The 17,045-nt window shown below is 42.1% G+C and overlaps 1 protein-coding gene across 6 annotated transcripts in view; it reads right to left on the reverse strand.

Annotated features, from left to right (window-relative positions):
- The window catches only part of stxbp5a (syntaxin binding protein 5a (tomosyn)), a 93,601-nt gene extending 78,511 nt beyond the window's left edge, over positions 1–15,090 (reverse strand). For 5 of the 6 annotated variants that reach the window (XM_034202768.1, XM_034202767.1, XM_034202766.1 and 2 more), the window contains exons 1-2: positions 12,370–13,033; positions 10,230–10,327 (exon numbers count right to left, since the gene is read on the reverse strand). In XM_034202768.1, coding sequence (XP_034058659.1) covers positions 10,230–10,327; positions 12,370–12,507 — 236 coding nt within the window. In that variant the 5' untranslated portion in view covers positions 12,508–13,033. Of the gene's footprint in view, positions 1–10,229; positions 10,328–12,369; positions 13,034–13,670; positions 13,820–14,775 lie in introns of those variants that run through there. The other variant, XM_034202769.1, reaches the window with a different exon arrangement.
- Between the last annotated feature and the right edge of the window lie 1,955 nt (positions 15,091–17,045).

Below are 17,045 nucleotides of genomic sequence, written 5' to 3' on the forward strand. Positions count from 1 at the left end.
AAGTAGCCATGTGATCTAATGTTTATATAATAGTTTAGACTATACTGTATTAGCTTTCAAGAGTAGTTGATCTCAAGTGGGTTTGGAGCTGTTTTTATACAAAGCATAGATAAAGAATTTAATCATATGTTAGTCATTTCAGCAATGTTGTTGAAAACTCTAAATGCCATCGTCTGGTTTGGTATTGTAACAGATTTTAAACAAAAGACGACTTGACTCAGTTCAATAACATCGTATTAAAGGTCTGTAAGAAAAGGTTGGTCTGGACTTGGGCGGGATCAGGCTGAAGGGCAGTGTTTGATTACTTTTAAAATGCTATCTCAGAGCTTTTTCCACCTGGGTGACAAATATTTCTGTGACTGTGCCAAATATTATCTTAAGGTAAATATCAAAAGCACCTTTTCCGACTGGTGTACACACGTAAACAGTAGCTGACATGTATTGTGCAACAAGGACCACAGTATGTGCTGCAAAGAGGCAGTACTTGTCTCTTCATGAGATAATGAATTGCAGTTAAAAAAGTAGCATGTCAAATATGTAGTTATACTGTGTATACCATAACATGCCCATAAGCAACACTCTCCGACATGGCCATACTGGCAATGTAAGCTTGTTAGCTACAGCTGATAGAGACACTAATACTCTCCAGCTGGAGTTGGTTTAGTTGAGTATGTAGAAATTAGCCTTTAGCGAAGAAGGTAAAAAGCATGAAATAGAACAGTCAGATTCCAATTGTGTAATTCTACAGTACGTCTGGGACTTACACTTTTACACAATTAAACAATAGAAAAATGTGCTTTCTGTCAAAACAGATGGTTTGGTGGAACCTTTCTGAGTGCAAATAAATCTAGAACCACTGTATGTATGCAGGTGAAATCACATACAGCTCTGTCTCTGTCTGTAAGGGCCTTGGTACACACAAACAAACACATACACACACACGGTGACAGGCAATTCTTCAAGGTCTGGTATCTTGGGAACCTCTCTCTCTTTCCTCATCCGTGTGTGTCTCTTTGTGTCCAGATTCATCTAAGTGTGCGTGTGTGTGTGTGCACGCGTGGTGCGTGCGTGTGTGTGTGCACGCGTGGTGCGTGCGTGTGTGTGTATAGAGAAGCTAGCAGGCAGAGACAGAGTGCCTAGATTTTAGTAAGGTCATAACCAACCATTTACACAGCCCATGGCCATTAGGTGCTCATGGTTTGTCATCTGTACGCCTTCAAACCAGAACAGTCTCTGTTTTACACCAGTTTGAATATTATTTAAAGTATGGTATTATTTGTTATTGAGTTTTTTTAGGTTGAAACAGACCTAAATTAAGTTTTTTTTTGTTTCATTTATTTTGGCAATAGTGACCTCTTCATTGTTGCATTTACAGGAATGGTTAGGTGTGGTTTGACAATATGTTGACTAAGAAATGTTACTATTCTAACAGAAATATTCTTTCAAGATTAAAACACTAAGTAAAATTGCCCTAAAATGTCTCCAGACAGGATCTTAGGAATAAGAAGAATATACTTTGTAGAGAAGGCAGTATTCAAACAGAGGTAAGAGAACAAAACGTGATTAAATGACATGGCAAAAAGCTAGCCAATGGGAGGAGTCAGCTTCAAAAGCCAATGTGGGTTTGCTGTTATCTCTTCAAGCAGCATGCAGTAAGCAGTATGCTCATGGATATGCAGCCTCTGCTCAATTCATTATGCTCACCGTATCTACTGAGAGCATCATGATTCACATCCTAACAGCTGCACTATAAGTACCCCTACATGTATAGATGATCTGATTAGACATTGGCACTCCTCACTGCATTTGTGCATTTAGAACAAAAAAGAAACCCTCTGTGATGCTTTATCATACAAAGATGAGGGTCATATTAATACCCCTGCTTTATGTGTTGTATAAAAGATCATGTTAAAACACACATAGCCTAATGTAACATATGCCTTTGCATTAGGATGAGGCACCTGGGAGAGGGGAAGGTTACAAAAAAAATTGATAGAAAGACTTATAAAACATTCAAATGAGGAGGGAGCAGAGCCTCCTGAGATAGAGTGGAAGATTACCTACAGCAGCTCCACAAAAGTAATGAGCTGCAGAGAATCAGCAGGGGGACCAGGAGCACAGAGAATAAGGAAATCCCATTAGAAAAATCCTACAATCATAAAACAACTAAACAATTATATCCCTGGGAATGTGAATTAAAAAAATGATTTTTCTTTTATATCAGCATGGGGTACAACGGTAGATTAGTAAGAGAAAGAATAGAGGAGAGAGGAATGCTTCACAGTCGTTTCACCGTTTGGCCCTGCAGAGACTTGGAGGTCGCATGAAGGGTAGTGAGAAAAAGCGAGATGACAAAATCTTTGTGCTTCACTGCATTCGAAAAGACAGTCCCTGTACAAGCTCCTTAGAGACTCTGCCAAACGGATAGACCCGACCCCGTCACACTTCCACACCTCAAGCAAAAACCCCAAGTGTCAGCCATCAACTAATGTTAATAGTTTAACTAACAACAACGGAAAAACACCACTTGAAAAGATTTTATTTTTTTAACTAATCAAATGTAGTATTTTCCTGCAGTCAAGCAAAAAAGCCTTTAAGTTAGGTAGGTCACCTTGAGAATAAACGGACACAGTTATTCAGTTTTCATACATAAATCAACCTTCTTACTTTGTATATCAATTCATTTTCTAGACAGCATAAAACACAGAAAGCTTCAGTCCCGGATCTGGAGACGAACGCATACTTATGGACCAGATACTGAAGGTGATTCAAAGACATCCCACTCTCATTCAACCCCCAAACGCATTTAAATTAATCTCATGCGGTGAGTTCTCTGTCGCTGTCATTTATGATTTGATCAATGACAGCGACATTTCACTGAGACGCTAAGATTTACAGCGTGCATGATGAAGCGATATTTACATAACTGGACAGGAGAGAGCCATCAGAACATGCGGTAATCTGCTCAGGGCAAGACAACAACTACACCGTCTTATTTATAGACAAAGGGCAACCTGGATCATTTGTTTTAGCTGGAAATAAATAGCTGTTAATATAATTTTAGAGAGCTTTTAATCCTTGGAGATTTCCCCAAAGTGTATCATGAGCCTCAGACTTACAAATGAACCACAATTTGAAATCAATAGGAAGTATAGTGTTACCATGTGCTGATGTACAGTGCACATACCATAGATCCTGAGTCAGACACTGTGCTCACTGACACCAAACCAATCCAATACAGTGCACATGCTCATTTACTTTGGAAACGTGAGTCTTGATGATGACAGACCTCTGTGCAGTGGTCAAAGCCTTTGCTGGTACGATAGAGAATCCTATCGACCAGGACTAATATGAGTGCAAATCAATACAGCAGGTACATGGTGCACACAAGTGACCCCAGCTGTGCTGAAAAAGCAGTTGAGTGAAGTAAATCCTCTCGTAAATCACAGCCGGCTGACAGCACTGTGTGTTCCTGGTTGTCACCGTCTGCAAGGTCGAGGGGTGCAACACTTTTGATTTCAAGAACACTGCACAAGAAATGATGACATGAGGATAAACTCACGGATTAGTTGTAGAATCCTCCCCATCATCAGAAAGAAACAGTCATATTATCACACAGGTTATAACCATGGCATCAATAAAGCCATATTGTCAGATAGCTTTAAGCTCAGTCCTACAACTGTTAAAGAAACACAAAGCCAAGTCAAAGGCAAGCTTTTCAGTCAAAATGTGTCGATGCAATCTTCTTACATAGCTAGCCAAGCCATTTATGTGTTGCCTGAAAATAATGTCAACAATTCTGTCCGTCAACAATAAGCAACTTTTGGCATACTTCTGCTTTTTTGACTTTCTCAGACTGCTCTGGTTCCTTACCCTGTCAGACTTATTTTTAGCAATGTCACTAAGTGCTAAGATTGCATCAAATAACATTGAGTTATTATAACAAATACGTTTGATGGCCGAATCTATGAAAATAAGATCCAATTAGTTAAAATCTGTAAAAATATATAAATATATGCTGGAGCCATTTTCATGGAAACTCATTTAAATGTGACTGCCAATCACAGCTGGAGATGGTTGTGTCACCATCATCTGTCACAAACAGATTGGACTAATTTCCTAATCTGCGCTGCCAAATTGAACACTGCCTTTCAAAGTCTAACAGTTCTCAACTACTTTTATCTGCAAGACAAACGATGCCTACAGAACTGCAGCACCCATCATCGGGTTTGATGTCAAGTTTGAAAGTGATTCTTAGATATGTTGTGTTTACTTTCACATAATGCCATCTAATTAGCGCTTCAAAACATTATGACAAGCAATCCCAGAGCAGCGCACGCTATATAATTAGACTGGTGAAAACATTGTAGCTAGACTCGTCCATAAGCAATCAGCTGACCATCAGCCAGTACAGTAGCTACGCCCCCCCCCCCCCTCCTCTGAGTGCATGTGTACAGATCTGAACGCATGTATTCTCTCCATCCCACATGACCCACTGTGTGTTTACGATGAGCCGTTCAAGCGTTGCCTGCCGTCTGTTGGGAATAATTAGTGGGGCAGGTTGGTAACCTCTCAGGCAGCAACACGCATGTCCACACACACAAACACTACTCTAGAGCTTGCTTTCTATTATTTTTTTTATGCAGAACCATGAACTTATTGAGGAACCCTCTGAGCTGATGATCATAATTTACAAATAAAACATAACGGGAACAAAATCACACAATGTTCCAGACTTTAATATTCATCCCCGACAGCCCAAGCTTTCTCCAGGTCATCAACATTTGTTGTCCTCTAATAACATTGAAAAATATCACATGGCTTCCTGATTTGTGATGACTCACTGGAGAATGAAAATGCTCCGTGTATGTGCGCATGGATGGGTTTTGTGGGTATGTGCATGTTTTCATTAGTGAAGTGTTAACTGTTAACATAACTAACCTTCAAAGTCTTCCGTCTCTCTTGAACATGCAGACATTCTCACGCATGACTGAAACTTCTGTCAAGACAGGAGCAGGAACAGATAAATGACAAGGAGCAAGAGGAGTAAAAGCCGAAGTTAAATGTACACTAAATTATTGAAGTGAAGCAAAATGGCAGCAAAACTTTAATCATCCTAAACCTGCATCCTATTCTGGGCTTGTCAGGGCTAAAGGGCTTAAGCAGGACACACTGTCAGGATGTTGGACAGAGAGAGACAGGAGCTATTTTATTGTGGCTCTGATGCAGCAAAATTTGTTTTTCCATTTCTAAGAACCGATAGAACAGAGGTAGCTGAGTGCTTTTTGGAGGGCATGAAAGATGAAACCCGGTACACAAGGGGTCTTTGATTAAGAGTACTTCAATACAAGGAACAGGCCCGCATGCACATACTGTGTTCCAGTTATGGTGTAAAGTTGATGTGCACTGAACTGACATGAAAGCCACATCTCGCAGCTCCCTGGTGACCTCACCACGGACTCTACTTTTAACAATTTTTTTAAATGCCATCTGGCAGACACAAGTCGACTCTTCCAACCCCACTAGAAGCTCTTCAAACGCACGCGCCATTAAACTTTTTCATCAGACGCCATTAGATGACTTTCATTTCCATTATCTCGTCTTTTTCTTTCCTAACTGTGTGAAAACTAAAATGAGGTCAACTAGGATAAGATTCTAATCCGAGTCGATTTTGTTCGAGACCTCTCTTCTTTCCCACTCTTCATCCTCCATATGCTGCTGCTAGCTAAACTGCCAACCACTGACTCAGGGAAGACAGTAATGAGTTCCTAGAAATCACCACGGGCAGAGATGCAACATTGCTACTTGTAAATGGTAAGCGTATTGATCACACGTGTAACACATACAACATGCGGTATGTAACACAGTGGCTGAAGAAGCAGTTAAACTCCTCTGATGAGACTGTTGCCGTTTCAGTCAGCCTCATCTTTGCCGCGTCAAGCTCCAGCACATTGCATAACAGAACACAGACACAAACACACAACCTCAGGCCTAGTCTGCACTATGGAGAGCCATCTAGAAGGGTTAGCTCGAAACTGTCAACCCCAATGAGGACAGAGCAAAAATGAGAAGGAAAATAAAGATGCAACAAAACAGATAGAAGAATAAATGAATACACAAATGATCTGTGACCTGAAAAGAAGCTCCCACACACTTTAAGCAATAATCTGGAAAGAGAACAAACGCTTTTTTACCATTTGCTATCCATCTGTCTCTGTAGATGCAGAATACATGCAGATAAAAAGCCTCTTTGTAATCGCTGATTACAATCGAAAACCATTACCATAATCACACAGATATACATGAAATGCAGTCAGTGTTCTGTAAGAGGCATATGTGAACTATCGTGTGAAACAAGAGCTTATATCACATTGTAATCCTTAAGGGATTTCTAACATACATTGAAATTCCCATCAAAGTTTGTTAACAAAGGGAAATATGCATGCACACACACACTGTGAAGCTCTGTGCAGAGATTGTAAGATACAATCTTGCACTTTCATTTGTACATACTGTACCGATGAATTTCTAACATCTAGTGCTGAGTTACAATTTCTATTTCAACACTTTAAAATGATTCCCATTCAGAAGACCAGTCAGAGAACTGATTCTCAGTGAGCTTCTCCTCTGACTAGAGACAAAGCTGGGAGGGCAGCAGACTTTCTGAGTGAATCAGAAGGAAGATTAATGATGGAGATATGTCATAGTGTGTGTGTGTGTGTGTGTGTGTGTGTGTGTGTGTGTGTGTGTGTGTGTGTGTGTGTGTGTGTGTGTGTGTGTGTTTTTGAATGCGTAGGAACAACGTTTTCTCTGCAAACATATGTGAACCACTGTCCGCCTGCATGTGCAAACGTTTGCCCCCTGTGTACGTCAGTATTTGCTTGTGCACATCCACTAACATTGGTATAAATCATCTCACATCACATGCTGTGTATGTGCATGTTTTTGAGAGCAGAAATGTGTGTGTTACCTCTGCCACCTCCAAATGTCTGATAAGTGTGTGACTGTGTGTTTGTGCCCCCATTTGTATTTGTGAGTCCTATGATGTCCTGCGCCTGCCGATGAGATAATCTGCCAGAGCATGGAGTGACAATTTGATCAATTGTCGGCTCACAGGGAGTCTCTGAGTTATAGTGCTGCCATCTCGCCTGGCCACCACCAGTAAAGAGCCGCCTCTCCGCAGAGATGAGCCGCCACATTGTTACAGACACAGCTGCAGACCACCCAGCAACACACACAAACACAAATCTGTACAGATACAAATGTCTCTCGGTTGATGGCGGTAAGTTGACAAAACATCCAATAAGGCCCCTGCCCCTTGTTTTCTGTCAGAATCTCTCATTTCACAGTGCTCTGGAAAAGTTTGCAATTTCCACCCACATTAGGCTTGCCTTTAACAAACAAACTGGATCAGCAGAGTATAACTTTCAATTATCGAGAGTGGTGAGTTTTTTCTATTGAAAAAAAGGTCTTGTTTATGTCCTTGATGTATTCTGTCCAAAGACTGAAAAAGATAAATTGGAAATATCTGGGTATTGTTGGAAAATTCTAAAAACATTGCCATAAGATAAGTTCAACCCAGTGGGTTAATAACTCTGTTTATAATTCCCCCTATTTTATTTTTATTTTATTGTGGCAGACTTTTCTTTAATTTTACAATTATACAATCATTTCCCCTCATAAAGATGACATTAACCCAAACATACTGCCTAATCTGTCCAGAGGCTGATCAATATTAACAACATTATCTATAGCTCTGATGAGAGTTCATTATATCCTCACTTTGTTGATAAGCGGATGTGGGTCATTATGTTCAATTAGCCCCACCTTTTTTGTGAGCTGTCACTGGATTTATGATGTCAATGCTGTGTGTCAACAACCCTCTACTGGTGTTGTTTAACAGAAATGCTATTTAAGTGCTGGCCAAATGTGTTGGATTGAGCCATATTAGATACAGTGATATGTGGCATCAGTGCAACAAATGTAGTTCAGTATAGTCAAGAAATAAAGAAGGTTCCCTTTTTTGCAGTTCTGCTCCTCAAAAACACCTTGTCTAAACACTCTAAACCAAAAGAGGCTTTTAGAATTCAGCATTTTCGAACACAGCGATTCTGCTTATTTTTGAAACGACACTGCTAATCCGATGAATAGCTAATATCCCTGCACTGCTTGCACAGCGAAACCTGTTTTCCAAATGCTCACAACTTATTTTCTCTGCTAAGAAATTGTACATAAAACAATTGACAGCACTGTGCACTTGGGCATATCTGTCTCAGTGCATTACCACACACAGATCAATAAGGATTCTATTCTCGGGCATTAGATCTTGAAACAGGGGGATAGCCTGCCTCTCTCACTCTTTCCAATCTATTCCCCCTCCTCTATCCTCTTTCTCAACCACCAGCATCTTCCTCTACTACCCTCTTCCCCTCCACCAGAAAATGCCAAAGGGACATTGTCATCCTCCCAGCTGGACAGTGGAAGCAGCAGCAGCGGCCAGCATCAAACACCGCACAGTTTTGGGGGATCACAGAAGTGATTGGCTTTATAGCTAGAGGGATCAGCCGTCCCCTCGGAGGATTCAGACATGTATGCACACATTCACTTCCATGCAGGCACACATCCACACACACACCTCCTGTTCCTGCTGTAATTCTCAGTCCTCTGCCACGCTGCCAGGCTGAGGCCCTTGATCTGCCACTTCCTGTAATCCTCCATGGGAGAGGGGTGCAGCCAAATGTCCTGGCAGGCCAGCCAGGCACTCAAACACACATACACACAAACACGCACGGACACTGATAGCCGCGAGTTGCCAAAATAATGACCTCCAGGACATAGATGTGTATCAGCGCAGGAGTCCAAGGATGTCTCTCACAAAACATGCAACCTGTTATACTAAAATACATCAGAAAAACCCACATGCAGCAGCATAGCAATGTAAGAAAAATGTGTTGTGAAATCTCAACTACGCCCCCTTCATCTACAGTATGCCATGCTGGTATCATCGTCATCAGATAAAGAGGCAGGGCTGACTAAACAGCAAACGAGAGGAAGGAAGAGAACAGAAGAATAGATGGATGACTCCCAATTCACCTTCATGTGACTCCGATAAGACTATCTGATCCACATCACTCAAACACAAGAGATTCATCTGTTTATTCAATTTCAAAGTGACCCTTTTCAGCCAGAAGGAACAATCTGACAAGATCATTTCAGCCAAACTCCGGATAGTGTTCTGATGTCCAAGCTAATTGGTCAGAGGCTTCTTCTACATCACAAGTAAAGCTTCCTTCTTATACAGAGTTTACCCAGGCTGGAGCTCAGAGGAGTAATGTACCAGCCAGCAAGACATACTGTAAGCCCTATTAAGCTTTTTCACCAATTCCTCTATCAGCCCTAAGATAATACTTCTACCAGAGGAGGGATTTCATCTCCAATCTTCTAATACATATGTACCACTAACAGAATGTGTTTATCCAAAGCAGAGTGGCAGCAAATCTTTAGGAACATCATCTCCACAAAGTGATCCATCGTTATCCCTTCAGTCTCCCTCACTCAGAAAACATACTAAAAGAGGTGCATGGACTGAACACTGGTGGCTCTGTGGACTCAATTCTCACTCTCCTCTACCTGTGAGTTTCTCTGTTTTTATCCTCACATCTCCAGTGCAGGTACTGAGTCACAGCAATAGCTGCCAGCAGGTGGGAACAAGGGACAGCCAGGTGGACAGCTCTTCATCACACCGTAATGAGCTGGCAAAGGCTGTCGGACAGGCATGAGAACACATGGAGGACCTGTAAAAGCAGCCTGACACATGCAAGCTTGCAGGCGCTCTCTGAAGCTATACGTCTCTCCGGGGTGCCTTTTCACCACAAGCTGTTGTCCCTGTTTGTGTAAATGTCCTCATATTGCAAGGAAGATGACGCAAACTACCTCAAGCCCTTGCTTCTTCAGATTAATTGCAGCACATACTTGACTATGTGTTTAAATGTGGATTACTCAAAGACATTTCTTCAGTAAAAGAAGCTAAAATATGGGATTCAAGGGATACTGATTCAAGCTACTACTTGGTGGTTTAAGCATTATCTTACCAAACCAATATACATCAGCATCTGACAGATCAAACATCAGTTCACTTACCGGCTGCCTTCCATGGATGCAGGGAACCAAACGGGACTGCCACAGGCCACCGTAGGTTATACCATTGACAATGATAAGTGAAAGGATACAATCTGAGAGCCCCACTCTGGGTGCCGATGGCCAGTATCTTCTGCACGGGGTCGAAAGCCATGGACGACGGCTGGTAGGGGAAGCCATGACGGACAGTCTGAGAGAAGTGCAAAAAGATGAAAAAAGAGAACGTGTTATCAATTTGCAATTCACAGTAGGGGTGTTGTTTTGTCAAAGGATATCACGCAAATGATTTTGGTAAACAAATGTCCCAGATGGATGTAATAAGTGCTATGAAGCAGAAATATAAAGCTTGAAATTGGAATGGGAAGGCATACAATTAAATAGGAACAAATGCTCTTTCTATGCACTGTTCCTCTGTTTTTCATGATAGCTGGTGTTTCGCTTCGCTATTTAGGATCCTTTTATAATCATGGGCCTATTTTGAGATTTCTTCTCTTCTATTTCACCCTTTTTATCTAGTTTTGCTTCTCTCACTGCCTCCCGGATGAAGTCGTGATGACACTGAAGTCTGGAAATAAAGACAGGAAACATGCCAATAAGGAGCGCTTGGTTTTGATATTTTGCAGGGCCTTTCATTGAAGTGAATCGTATCATACGGTGTTTCTGTTTTTTTGTCCACCTTGTATATGTTTGTGTGTGTGACTGAAGCTTTATGGCATCAGTCAGCTGGTGGTGGGCTGTTGGATTTGTTTGCTTAGCGGCAGAAGGCTAAAGGATGTTACATAAGAAGCACTCGTGCAGCAGAGACACCTGCCTACTCCGCAGAGAAACATTACAGAGGGTTTCTGTCCAGACAGACATCCAAGGTGCAGGAGGGATGATGGAGTGTTGTTTAAAAGAGACTTCCATCAGAAGCCAAGCTGTGGATCAGTGTCTATCAAACCTCCAATCTCTGAGCTAGTCTTTTCCAAACACAATATCCCCTAAACCCTAGGGTGTGTTGACTTGACTCTAGATTATGTGTCCTAGTTATTACTGTGGGCACTCTAATGTTATACTTTTCACAAATGTTGAGATGATTGCAGTTGTAAAAAGTTTAACCTCCCTTGACTGAGCTTATCTTGGTGTTTGGATGGTTGTGTCTTTAAAAAATACAAGGTCAAAGATCACATTATTCTTCCATGACGCTGAGTTCTGGATGTACACAAAGACTCTGCCATGTAAAATAGGATAAAGCCTATCAAGGCCAATGGACTATGGTAGTTTACAGAACAGGTGTTTTAAATGTCATCTCCCATAAGAAAAACAACAGCATAAGAAAGCCATTGAGACCTACAATTCCCTAATATAACAAAAAAACTATAAAAACGTATCCACACACAGGCCAGGTATGATTGTGCATGTGGGGAAAATCAATAACACATGGGGAAATATAGCATGTGTGTAAATGGTATTCTTCAAACACAGGCCCCCACTAACATCAGGCGCCATCAGTGCCCAATGGATCAATGAGCTGGGGGTATAGAAGTGAGTGTGTGTATGGGGGGGGGGGGGGGTGCATGGGAGAGAGGGGTGTGAGAGGAGAGAGGTGGGGGTAACTGCGAATAAAAGAAAACGAGGGGATGACACACAGTAACATGCATACACATTAACCAGAAAACCACCGTTTTGCTAATCCAAACCCAGCAGATTATGCAAGAGGGAATCAGTTTGGCCCAACCCCTCGATATGACAGTTCATGCCAAGCACACATACAGCACACGATGGTATTTTCACAGAATGATGGGCTGTATTTACATAATGAGAATATATACTTGAGAATCATCCGCGTGCATTACAGGACCACTATATGAATCCATTCAGGAACTTAGGTTTATTGTCCTATCGTCAGAGCGCATTCGCCATACAGTATGCGCATTGTTGGTACATTGCAGGCTACGTACCATGGCTTGGACAAGCACATAGCGATTGAATGATTCTATTTCTAAACGGGATTAATGCCAAAATGCTAGTTAACATGAAATCAGTAGATGCTCTTTGTAGTTTAGACTAAAGAGCAATAATCGAAGCTGATTGATTAATTAATTGTGTGGATCTCACTTGCACCTGCTGTATCCTATGATGGGATACGCGCAGCAGGCTACAAACTGAATATTATTTTTCTCAGAATATGCATGCCAAACGGGCTAACTGGTATGAAACCATCATTATAATAAAACCATCAGGCTCGCCCACCTTGCAGAGCTGGAAGTGGTCGGACTGGAGGGTCTCCTGGATCAGATGGTTCTCCTGTGGCCCCACTTGGACAGACGGGGTGGATGAGGAAACCTCTTTCAAGCCGTCCAGCACCTTCCTGATGTTGAACTTCTTCATTTTCAGACTGCAGCGCACAGAATTGAGATCACCCGCAAAAGATAAAGGGGATAGCCACTTTCGCTCTCTCTCTCTCTCTATCTCTCTCTCTCTCTCTCTCTCTCTCTCTCTCGCTCTCGCTCTCGCTCTCTCTCTATCTCTCTCTCGCACACACACTGGCTCGCTCGCTCTCTCTCTCTCTCTCTTCTGATTTCCTCTGTAAATCTCACATTTTAGTGCTCTTTTTTAACGCAGTCTCCATGCTGGAAGGCTTCGGCGCGCAGCGCACAGGTCGCTTCTTGACGTTCAAATTCGGCTGCTGGGATGTCGGTGCGTCGGTGTGATTTGCTCGCAGTCCGTGCTGTGCCCCACTGCGTCTCGGTGGCTCTTCTTCTCGGCTTCCCTCCCCTCCCCTCTCGGCTGTGTGCGCCGCTCAGCCAAGGCGGAAACGCAGCGCAGCGGTGGTGTTGGTGCTGCTGCTGCTGCTAACGCTCTTGCGCATGTCTGACAGAGCACAAGCTTCAACACAAATCCCGCCACCTTGCCAGCCCCCTCCCTCTTTCTCCTTCTCTCTCTCTCCTCCTTTCATCTGCGCCCAGCGATAACGCCCCCTCCCCTCTCTCTCGCACGCACACTATAGTAGGCTTTGCTCCACTGCACCTGGTGATGTTGGGATGCTGCGGCGCTGTGAGTGTCTGTGGAGACAGACGAGCAGACAGACGGGTACTCAGTCCCATTCTTTCCACACGGTCACCAGTCTGCCTCTGTTTATGTGTTTGAGTGGAATGTTCGACATATTAAAAGGCCATCACAAACCATAGTGAATAGAGGAAGTGGATAATAAAAGCTTTTTGTTCCATACTGGGCCTTTGGAGAAGCATGCATACATCTGCTGCATTTCCATGCACTATATTTGTCATAATGGGCTCAGAGAAAAAAATGTGATGAGATACAAAAAAAAGGGAAATATAAGCACCATGTTGTCCCTGAATTCATTTTACATTTGACTCGACTTTTACTTGTGTCAAAATCTGATGTAGGGTATAGCACTCTGAGCTGGTTTTATTGTTTAGGGACTTAAGCAGGAAACAGTGCATAAAACAAACCAACAGCTGAGCAAGCAATGCATCTATCAGTATCCATGGTGATGTCTGTTTCCTTCCATGAGGAGTCCCACAGCTTACCTGTTATTCATGCCTTCCTCTTAATATGGAGAAGAACCCTCTGCAGCTGCAACTGCAAGTGTGACTTCATGCGGGAGAAACACTTCAGTGAAGAGCTACTCAGGCAGGATGCATTTGGGAAAGGCCTCCCGTGTTTCCCCTGACAGGACCTGAACACATCACACATCCAAGGAAACGACAATAATCTTTTGCATCAAAACCCTGCCACCTAACAATGAGCTGTAGGCCTACTACATAACGGTCAAAACAGATGGTTCTGGTCAACAGTCACTGACTTGGTTTGTCCTTTTAACTGGCTGTAAGAGTGGGTACAGGAATATACATTTATACTGTAGGCTCCATATATGACGTGTTTTGCATTCGTCCATTTTAGATACGTCAAGTTAATTCTCTAAAACACTTGAATCAAAACAGAATAAAATAAGGAGTAATCTATCTTGCAGATGTGCTGAGTCATGTCTCTTCTCTAAAATCACTTTTATATTACTTGGCATTAAGTGGACATTTTGAAAAAATGGCATGGTGGTGCAGTTTTAGGGCACTGTTTTTTTGCAGCAATAAAGCCCTGGGTACAAATGCAAAACTGTTAGAAGTTTGTATGTTGCAGTCCTTAAGGACTGCAACATACAAACTTCTAACAGTTATAATTATATCTGTATTGATTGCTTCTGTGGGCTCCAGTATCCACCCACAATTCAAATGATATGCTAACTTGCTGACACTACTGCCATATGGTGTAGTTGGCAGTCGTCGTTGTCTGTCAAGCACTGGCACCTTGTCTAAGGTTCACATAGCCTCTTGCTGAGCTGAGCTCCAGACCACCGCAGTTTGGCAAAGTCTAGTGGGGTGGACGTCTGAGGATTAATAGCTTTATGTTTACAGTGTGTCAATAATGCATACACTCTCCTATCATTTCTGTACTTCCTGTCTTACTGCAGACCCTAACATTCATTGTTACCCTGCCAGCCACAGCACTGAACTCAGGTCATAAATTCACAGTAAAGCCCCCAAAGGGCAAAACAATCCCAAGTGAGCTTAAGTGAGTAGATTTCAGATCCTCAGGGCAGCGGTGTATGTTTGTAAGGTCACAGATGAAAGTACCAACCTTGACAAGCTCAGCTGAGGCCGCTCACGCTTGAGTGGCACTGACGTTGCCACCTGTTTGGGCTGTTTGCTAACATGCTCGTCTTCGACAGGTTTCTGCTGGCAGCAGGGGCAGGGGGTGCAGCGGCGGAAGTAATGGCTGTGTTAGCGCCCTTGCTAACAACACCTGATGCCAACCCCGTCCCAACCTGGGGAAAGTCCAAAAAAGGGCATTTCTATGTCCAACATGTAAGTGCAATTTGTAATAATCATTGGTGATTATTCGAGCTTGCTCATATGTGTTTCCACCTAAGCAGTCCTTTGTTGACACACAGCTGATGTTACTTGCATCAAGAAAATGAACATGCTATTGAATAAAAGGGCACAAAAAGAAATGAAGAGGACCAGGGAGCTGATTATTAATTCAGTAATCGTACCATGGATGCTTAAGAACAATTGTTGCAATTTTGATTTGCATAATGAACTGAAATTGACCATACGCACCCTTCAACCCCAACTGATATTGCCTGTTTCAGAATACATTACGCAGGCAAACAAAGAGGTTCTTATTAGTCAATCCTTGCATGTGTGTGAGTGAGTGATGTTGGAAGGGAGGGCTTTCGGCGACTCTGACATCAGTGATTTAATTTAGCACCATTGTGTTGTGGCCTAGCCATTCATCCTGCTGCATTGTGTGTATGTGTGTGTGTTGTATTCTGAGTCTGACTGCTGTGTTTGTGCTCTTTGATAAGGTTTTCCACTGAGGCTGCCCTGTTTTAGTGTTTTCTTTCTATTTTTGGTAAATAGCCAAATTGTAAAGAGAATATACGACAGAAAGGGGGTTGGTCTAGCAGAGGTGCAAATCTAATTAAAAGTCATGATGTGGTTATATGTGTTTCCTTGACCAATATTTGGTCTTACGGTATGATGATTTCAGAGGTCATTTTTTATTCTTGAAGCTTGAACATTTTAGCAACAGGAGTACAACAATGTAAACATATTATGATTAAAATGTCTATTACAGTAAGTTACTATCAAACAAACATCAGAGGAAAAAGAAGAGGGGTAATTTACACTAAAACACCATCACAAATGGCTGTATAGTGAGATACTGAAATGATCCGACACATTCAAAGAATAGTAAAAGACTAGGTTGTTTTTGTCCAAAATATGAACCGGCCTTGTGACCACGGTGTAAACCACATCAGGTCGTGCTTCCGGATGCTTTTTTATTACAAACGTCTTGCAAGTGAAACTATATTCTACAAAATTCAAAAACATTGTTCCTAACAACAACAACAACTGTAATTAGATCAATTACAACACTGTGCCCCTGCAGCCCATCTGTTTAGAGTAGGCGAGGTCCTGATAATTTATTCCGGTAAATTACTCTGACCTACTAATTGACCTGACCGAAGTTATTGAGTCTATGTAAGTTTACTGCTTGGCTCAGATCCACCAACGTCAGCAAGATCTCACCTCTATTAACTCCCCGAAAAGAACCAGGTTCAATTAACTGCTGTTTCAATTCAGACAACTCTCTTTAATCTGTTTAAGCGATCCCGAAGGATTTTGATATCAGTAAATGAGTTGTGTTCCTACCTAAGTGTGAGTGTGGCAGGGTGCAGTCTTACCTTTGAAGCAGGAGAGGAGAGCACAGGTGTCTTTTAAATTATCCCAGTCCAAAAGGTAGGATCAGTTTATTTGAAGAAAAATAGGTCCAAACTAATACAGGGTTTTTACCTTCTCTCTTTACAACATTATAATCATACTAAAAAAAAAATGATGCTGTGATTCAAATAGGAAACTTTAATTCACAGTCTTACATTTATTACCAAAATGTTCAACTTCAACTGCTCAATTCAGTTGTGACCTTTTAAAATCTCCCGATAGAATTTAGAGGCATTTCCTCATAAAAAGACCGGTGACAATAAAAATCTGAATTCAAACTTTCATTTTCACCCAATCAATTCACATCGATTTCATACCTTTTTTCCAACACAGACGGCGGGTACTAACATTCAAAAACACACACCTATCTCCCGCAGGTATTCGGAGGAAGATCCTCACGGTGGCGGTTACTAATCACAAACACACTCCTATCCGACACAGATGGCGGGTACTAACATCCACAAACACATACCTATCTCCCGCAGGTATTCGGAGGAAGATCCTCACGGTGGCGGTTACTAATACTCACAGACACATCTCCCATCAAATCATTCCACTCAGCATTCCAACCAATAAATTCACTCAGCATTCAAAGAAATTCACTCAGCATTCAAAGAAATT

Source organism: Gymnodraco acuticeps, unplaced genomic scaffold (assembly GCF_902827175.1).
Source record: "Gymnodraco acuticeps unplaced genomic scaffold, fGymAcu1.1, whole genome shotgun sequence".
NCBI classification, from domain to species: Eukaryota; Metazoa; Chordata; class Actinopteri; order Perciformes; family Bathydraconidae; genus Gymnodraco; species Gymnodraco acuticeps.